The 8,423-nt window shown below is 42.4% G+C and overlaps 1 protein-coding gene across 1 annotated transcript in view; it reads left to right on the top strand.

Annotated features, from left to right (window-relative positions):
* The first annotated feature begins 689 nt into the window (after positions 1 to 689).
* usp43a (ubiquitin specific peptidase 43a) overlaps positions 690 to 8,423 on the top strand; it is an 84,844-nt gene continuing 77,110 nt past the window's right edge. Inside the window, exon 1 of the mRNA XM_014004977.1 lies at positions 690 to 1,688. Coding sequence (XP_013860431.1) covers positions 1,071 to 1,688 — 618 coding nt within the window. The 5' untranslated portion in view covers positions 690 to 1,070. The remainder of the gene's footprint in view (positions 1,689 to 8,423) is intronic.

Below are 8,423 nucleotides of genomic sequence, written 5' to 3'. Positions count from 1 at the left end.
TGACTATATTGTATTAAAATAATGAATTTATATTAAATTTAGGATGCACTAGTCTAGCTGTTTCAGTTTATATGCAAATATTAAGGCTGCCCAAACCTTTTCCCCAAAATGAAAACCTGTCTGAGGGCTGTGGCCAAATACAATAATATAATTCATGAAATACAAATACTCCCCTCCGCTTTTGAATACAGTATCAAAATTTTAGATATTTATACTTCTCATTCAACCACAATTAAATTCAGTCTATCTAAGAGGCACAGTTTATATGGATATTTATTTTTTACAATAACAAGCTGGAATGAAAACAAGTAAAAATGAAATAAAAGTAACGACTTTCTACTTCTTGCCTTTTTTAATGTAAGGAGTAGAAAGTACAGATGATTGTGTGAAAATGTAAGAAGTAAAAGTAAAAAAGTAGGCTGAAGAATAATTACTCAAATAAAGTACAGATACCCCAAAATTCTACTTAAGTACAGTAAAGAAGCATTTGTACTTAGTTACTTTACAACTCTGCCATTATGACCCTAAACCCATCCTTGGTGGGGCGCCACTGGCCCATGAGCCTTCAGCTTGATCCCATTAACACCTTGTGGAAATAACAGGCAGGTGATGTTGGAACTGGTCCTACAGGGGGCAGCTTAAAGCCACACTTTAACACCTAAAACAACTTCCTGCTTCCCGGTGAGCAAACTCCAACATGAAGACTTTATCACACATTGAATGTTTATAACCATAGGATAAATTATTATAAATAATATGGTTTAAACCATTGTGTGAGCTGATTTGTTTTTTAGAGAGTGCTTGATTGTAGCTCCACTTAATGAGAGGCAGGTTTATGGGGGGTTAAAGGCTCTGAATCCAGGTCTGATGAGGAAGTAGCCCACCTCTATGAGGGGGAGCAACTCTGCTGACAACTAACTATGGATGTCTGAGGGCAAACATCATCATGTGSCTTAGTGGTGCTCAGTCGGTGCTGAGGTGTGCGGAGGAGGGGTAGACAGCCCTGGCAGACAGGTGCACTCCTTCAGTCCTCCCTTCATTTCGTCTCGGTCCGGTCCAGCGACGGAACCATGGATTCCCGCAAGGAGAGCAAGGCGAGGAAACAGCCCATGAAAGCCAAAACGTCGAAGCGAAAGGAGAAGAAATACAAACAGGGGGGGTTCGTGAGGAGGAAATCTCTGCGGTCCTTCAGGGATTTCATGGGAAGGGTTCTGAAAACTTTGGGCACTTTGACGCACTTCGGCGACGCGGAGCCGCCGGACGCGGAGGACGATGACGGCGGCTTCGGCCAGGGCGCCCCGGGTCACGCCAGGGACGCGCTCGGCTCCAGGGAGCCGGCGGGAGCCGCGAAGAAGAAGGGCTCCGTGGTGTCCTCCTCGCACGGCTYGGTGAAGGACCGGCTGTCGTGGTGCTACGGTGACAAGACCCCCGGCGTGCTGGGGCTGAAGAACCACGGCAACACCTGCTTCATGAACGCCGTGGTCCAGTGCCTCAGCAACACCGACCTGCTGGCCGAGCACCTCGGGCTGGAGCAGTACAAGGCGGACGTCCGCCGCGGGGGGACGAGCGGCGACGCGCGGGGAGAGGAGGCGCGGAGCTCCGGGGGAGAAGTCACGGAGCAGCTGGCGACGCTGGTCCGGGGGCTGTGGACCCTGGAGTACACCCCGCAGCTGTCTGTGGAGTTCAAGGTGAGGACAGTCTGTCTGGGTACTGTTGTGTCTGAAGCCTTACCTCAATGGACCGGGCTGCAGCTGCACCAGAAAAAAAGATGTTATTTGCGTTTTTTTGTCTTTAAGTTTCCTGCAGTGTTGAGTTAACTAAACTGTTTCAAAATCCATCCAACAAGCGATTAAATGTGAATTGGATGTGTTTATTTTTACATAATCAGATTTACCTGATATTTAACACAATCTGCAGGTAAAATAGGATTGGATCATTCAAACAGAAAGAGCCACATTAAAGGACACATGTCACCTTTTTTAAACCCTTCTTTATGTTTAAATTRTTCAGTAAGGTGGAACTACAATGCGTTGGTCTGAAATTCTCCTTACTGTAACTCCACAAGTCCCTCTTTTACCCCTTTTCTGAGGCAAGTCTGAGATCAACTCATTTTGAGTCTGTCTCGTTAATTCCAGGTGCTTCACATCCCCCATCCAGCTTCCAKACCTGTCCATTCTAGCTTGAGAGAGGGGTTTAAGATTATCTAGCAGTGCAGACACATTTTATTTACAAATTAAAATAAAAAAACTCAAGGGAAGACTTGTCCATCCAGCCTAACATGAGCCAGACCCAGAGAGGAGCATGAAGATGATAGAATTACCGTTGGTAAGTCCAGACCGTGTTTGGAAGTTCTGTTTCAAAGACTGTGATGCAGTTGTAGAGAAAACTGAATKGGTTAAAAATATGACCCAAACAGAATATAAAGATAACAATGCAGCACAAAATACAAAATTTCTCCTAGAGACTCCATACATTTAATAACTATACTGTACTGTAAATTTGATTTTGCATAATGTCCCCTTTAACATCTTTGTAGCGTTAAAGTTTCATGTAATGTTTGCACGTGTCAAACATTCTAAATTTTTTTTCTAAATTTAGAAATATAAATGAAAACAAAAGAACAACAACAGAATGAAATTGTGCTGAYCAGCCTGATGATCTCATTCTTTATCTTAACCCTCGTCACTCCCGAGGAGGACCTCAGCATCTTCAGTTCTTCCTTCTGTCTTTGTGTTAATAAATTTTAAACTATACAGCACAACTGGTCTCACTACTAATTGTAAATATTTCCTTTGACTTTTGCAGCCACCTTTTTGTCACAAATGAACTCTAAAATATTTCTCCATCCTGCCTGGAGCAGGATGAGCTTGGTCATTTGTTAGAAGTGTTCCCTCAGCTCTTCTTGAGTCCAGTGGTTTGATTATTTGACCGTCACTGCAACAGCATGAGAAAAAGGGACAACAGATTAAGTTGTATGAGGGTTAATTGGTTTTAATAAACTAATGCTTCCTGTGTAAATCTAGCCGTTGTGAATCTCAGTGTCTGCAGGAAGAGGCGTTTCARGAAGTTTGTGCGATCTGTTCATTGACAGAAAGATGTCATCATCCTCTGGTGTAATTATTTACACACATTCCTCCAGAGTGAATCTACCTGCTTCGGAAACGGAAAACAAGTTCTTTTATGGTCTCAGTCAAACACATTGGAGTCACCGAGCTTGTAGTAGAATATTTTACAACACAGCAGTGATGTGAGATGATCTTATTGAGACAAAAATCTATCAGGAGAAAAATCAAAATGTTTCATAGGTTTGACTTTTTCCTGAGCTGCTGGTAGTTTAATGAAACCTGCCGTTTGGTTACTGATTCTCAGACTGCAGTTTCACTTCTACCAGCTCCCTCTGTTCGGGTAGTTCGTCTGCATTCTTGGACTTGCTTATGTGCCGTGGAGGGAGACGAGCATTGCCATCTTAGATAAACACGTTTTTGAGTGCAAACGCCTTCAGGAAAGGCTTGATGCTGCTGTAACCCCTCCTGGCCACTGCTGATTGGCTGAGGAGTGCTGAAGAAGATTTTATAAAAAAGGTTGAGTTGACTTTAGTAGACTTATTGAGTTGGATCGACTCCAACAGTCATTCAATTGTAGCTTTCCTAGAGTTTCATTAAAATCCACCTAGTGATTTGTGATATTTTGCTAACACAGGGTTGACCCAACAGTAATGCCAAAGTTTTAAACAGTCTTTTGTAATCTTTTAGCACTCAGATTATGAGTTGGGGATGACTCTCAGCTACAATTGTCATCAGTTTCATTAAAATAATGATGATGAYAATGATGATGATGGCCTTTATTGTCATTGTTTGCACAATAAAATTACATTTAAGAACACCCATTCAAGAAGACACACACATGACAAAAACATGGGGGAACAGGTGATCAGGTCATGCGGCAACCAGTAGGGGTCACGCTACCTTTAAAATGCTTGGAATACACATAATAGGAAAGACGAGTTTAAAAAAAGATGCTCTGATCCTATGTTTACACAGAAACACAGAATCATACGCTCAAAAAAACCACTCGCACAATGCAAAACAGCTAAGGAAGGGAGGAGGCTGTGAATCAAACACATGGTACGGGGTAGGATGCAGCAGAGCCGGTGACGTTTAAGGTTAAAACTCTGTGCTGGAACCAATCAAAGACCTCCAGAGTCCAAAAGAAGTTATCAACCAAAGCACAAATCACCATAGTTCAGTTCTCTGTCTCCACCCATCGCGGCCTTCAGACTGATCCACCCACGGATGATACGGGAAGGGGATGGGGAGTCAAGCCTCTGTCTCACATGTCATCCAGGGAGTTTGATAACTGCCGAGCCAAGGTAAGCAGCTGCAGGGATCCAAAAGATAAACATAATTGTTTTGGGCAGCCTTGATTTTCTCGCTGCTTTAAGTCTGTAACTGCAATGCATCTATGATGGCGAAAATGCCAATGTTCCAAATTTCATTACCTCCTCGCCTCTCTTTCCAACTGAAGCTTCACCCAGGTGTAATCCTACTCCTCACAGGCATGCTGCTGAACTATGATTCTCGTCKGAATCATGTCCAGTTTGCGACATATATCCCCCAACATCTGAGTCTGTGCGTTTCCAGTACGGGAGACTCCATCAAAGCATCCTGACAGCTTCTCACAGGYTGGACTGCTGTCAGGATCACTTTCATTTTCCGATAAGCCAGAACTCCTCCACAGCCAATCAGCAGGAATCCAGTTATCATAAATCCAAATATGTACAAATCTTCCACGTCTTCAATGGAAGGTGGCGCCAAACAGATGAGGTTCCACCCCCAAGAACCAGACACTCACCTGGCCACCACCATTCCACTGGGACAGCTGTGCTCCCCTTGCTCCAATCTCAGTATGGAAAAAATAGTGTAGATTGCGTTCAGAGACTAGTTGACCAAATCCATAATGCAGTTTTGATCCATGTGATATTTTGCGAACAGACATTATTGCCCAACTTTTACTGGCAGGTGAAAATAAAATAAACAAGCAAACGAAACTAAAATACCTTGGAGTGACAGAGTGATTTGTGTCTCCCTGTTCCTGGGTGAAATGAGATGTTTACCACGTTCAGCCTGGAAACAAGGGATCCCTCCCGCTGGGGAGACAATAATGGTGCTCACTCAGAGGGTGGGAGGGAGGCGGGGAAGGACAGAACCGATGACATTGCTTGTACCCAAACCTACATCCATGTAGGGCTTTTATGAGACAGTTTAATTATTATTTCTCCTGACTGCCGTTTGTTGTTTGAGATCAGGTCAGGAGGAGGAGTACGGATCACAGAACTTCAGCTGGAAATATCTAGACCTGAGGTTTTTCACAAAGATGCAGCAGAGATTTAGGTCTGCATTTAAATATCAACAACGAACTAAAACTAAATATCTAGTTTAAATTTGTATGAAAACTACAAGTTGTGTGGTGCATTTTGTTAATAAAATGTACAATGGTTAAAAACAGAAACAGTGACATTTCTTATTTATCTGTTAGTCAGTGAATCTGTCAGTGAATCAGAGCAGTCAGGTTGTTGGTTTGGTTCTTATCCCCACTCTTTTTTCTTAAGTCCACAGTTGTTCTCACTCTAAGTGCTGACGGTGGTTTCATCGTATGCTCGTAAAGCAGTTGGGTCATACACCACCTGGACTCCTGGTGCTGAGCTGCACAGAAATGCTCAGCGGGACCGCTTCTCATTTCAGCTCGATTGTTCTACACTTTTCAGCAGAGCCGATGAGGATTTTTTTTAAAGAAGATATTCAAGACACTAACACATCTTGAAAATGTCTTAGCCATTACCTTGTTTATAAGCTTTACCCAGAATGGCTAAAACTGCTTTTCTCTTTAAAACGCTGACATGAGAAGTTGCAGACAGTATGCGTTCCTTCCATAAAAAGAAGGCTTCAATATAATTTGTTATGCTTCTTTTAGTTGTTAAAGAAAAGTGTTCAAACACTTTTCTCCACGCTTCCTGAACAGAAATGAGACAACATGCAATTATGACAACAGAGCCACCATATGCTGTTAGAAAGCAGCACGATTTCCCACAACTCAGTGAGCCACACTCTGTTAGAACCACACCGCTGTGACAACAGACTATAAAGACCCGCGAGGAGGAGCGCGTCTGTGCCATCTCACTACGCAGCTACAACACAAGATCATCTTTTACCAGGTATTATCCCTCTGAGAGCTGATGTGCAGGAATAAATCAGTCCTGTACACAACACTTATCACAGAGTCGTGGAGCTGTACAGACATCGTGYTCATACATGCTTGTGATCGTGTTAAACGCGCAGCTTCCTGTGCATTCACAAAGTACATTTAGAGCCTCAGCTGTGCATCCTCAAAGAATYGATTTCCCACTGAAGGACCCCTTCCTGGCCTGCAAACCATTCAGAGGAGACGATTTCCATCACATCTTATCTCTTCTTTGTGTTTTAATTGCCTGTGCATCACACACCATGGATTTCTGCTCACTTTACATTGACGTAGATGCCTTTTTGGATGATTTTTAGTAGGCGTGTAATCGAATGAAGAAGTCTCTTTTGGTACAATGTGAACATGAAACATTTGTTTCTAACAAACAACAACACTCCCTGAAAAAAGATGGTAGCTATTTCATTGGGAAAAAATTCATCCAAGAATACCTAAGGGTGCATTTATAGTCTGCTTTAATCGAACTCTAGTTCATTTGCCTAGAAAGTCCGGTTTGTTTGGAGAGGTGTAAATGCGTAATCAAACTCTGATGCAGACCAAAAATGTGAACTCTGGTCTGCATACAAACCTAGGTTTTGGTTTGGTTAAAGCGATCTCTGGTGCGCTTCATATGCATGTGTGAATGTCAAGCAGACCGGGGACTGCTTCAAAAGCAGGAAGCGGACTAACAATGATAATTAAAAGGGGTGTAACGATACGTCGACCTATATCAATATATTAATTTGAATGGTTCATGAACTGTTATATCGAGGCAAAATGAAAATAYCWATCTWTATCATCATCATATGCTTGATGTGAATCGATATCTGCCCATCTGTCACTGTCATTGTGTTAGATGAGCAAATAATATCGCATTATATCGGTCACAGACATGTGAATTGAATTGGATCGAAATCGTATCGTGACAGACTTCGTGATATCGAGAAATATCGAATCATCATCCAAACATATCGATGTAATATTGTATCGTGATAAAGCTGGTGATTTACACCCCTAGTAATAAAGTTATTCATATACCTTGCTGAATGTCTRTWTAAGGTGGACATCACTGCTATGAAGTTGGATTCGCTCCCATGTGCACGCCGCGTCACACGGAGCCATCTCAGCCGACCTTTTGTGGAAAACGACAGTCTCAGTGGTCTTCTACCTCGTCTTCCAATCACGCTGAGCCCATTGTTAAAAAGAGTGTTTGTTTGACACATTTGCAAAAATCAAAAGAGAAGTCCCGCAACTGCTAAAATCTGACATCACTTCATCTTTGTTTGCGTTGCATGAAGAAAGAAGTTGCCCTCAATGTTTTTGTGTCATTGCCTTCAGTGGGTCTTGGTGCAGCGCCACCACAGGTAAGGGGTTAAACAAGCTGCTCAAAGGATTTGGTTCGTTTGACTCGGTGCAGTGTGGAAGTGAACCGCACCAKCTGAAAATGTAACAAATGTTCTAATTTTGGTCCCCAATCGAACCAAGTCTACCAGCCTATCAGGTGTGAAAACACCCAAAAARTTAATCATGCATGGGTGTATGTCCATGGCTTCATTAGTTCTTTTGCTAACAGAAAAACGAGCACCTTTTTGTCCCTTTGTGTCTTTTCTTCCTCTACTCCCTCACTGTTGTGGCTGTTAGCAGAGAAAAGGCTCTTCTAGGTGAATCTTTTGTATGTATTCTTTATTTGATTGCATTCACTGGACCCTCTCATGGGAACCGTTAGGGTTTGATATAAATAGAGGTGTAAATCACCAGCTTTATTACAATACGATGTTATATGGATTTGTTTGGATGACGGTGCAGTGTTTCTCTATCACAAACTCTGTAATTTGATACCAATTCACAAGTCTGTGATCGATGCAATATCATACGCCCATCTAACACAATCTATTGATCTATATCAACATAGGATGATGTTTTTGTTTTGCCTCGATGTAATAGAATCATTAGTCATTTATTGGATACATCGATGTGGATCGATGCATTGTTACAYCCCTATTTATAAACAAAACATTTTATTATATCCCTAGTTTTTATTCTTCTTCTCAGGCTCATACAGAAATGTCTGTTTTTTACTGTCATGTTTCATGAGAGTTACCTGCATGTTCCCTGCTGCTCTGAAGGGTAGTGCGTCCGAGGATGATGGGAGGAGGAGATGGAGGAAGGACAGATGCTACACTGCTGAG

This window comes from Austrofundulus limnaeus, unplaced genomic scaffold, assembly GCF_001266775.1.
Source record: "Austrofundulus limnaeus strain Quisiro unplaced genomic scaffold, Austrofundulus_limnaeus-1.0 Scaffold27, whole genome shotgun sequence".
NCBI lineage: Eukaryota > Metazoa > Chordata > Actinopteri > Cyprinodontiformes > Rivulidae > Austrofundulus > Austrofundulus limnaeus.
The sequence above is the reverse complement of the archived record's forward strand: the minus strand, read 5'-3'. Positions and strand labels throughout refer to the sequence as shown.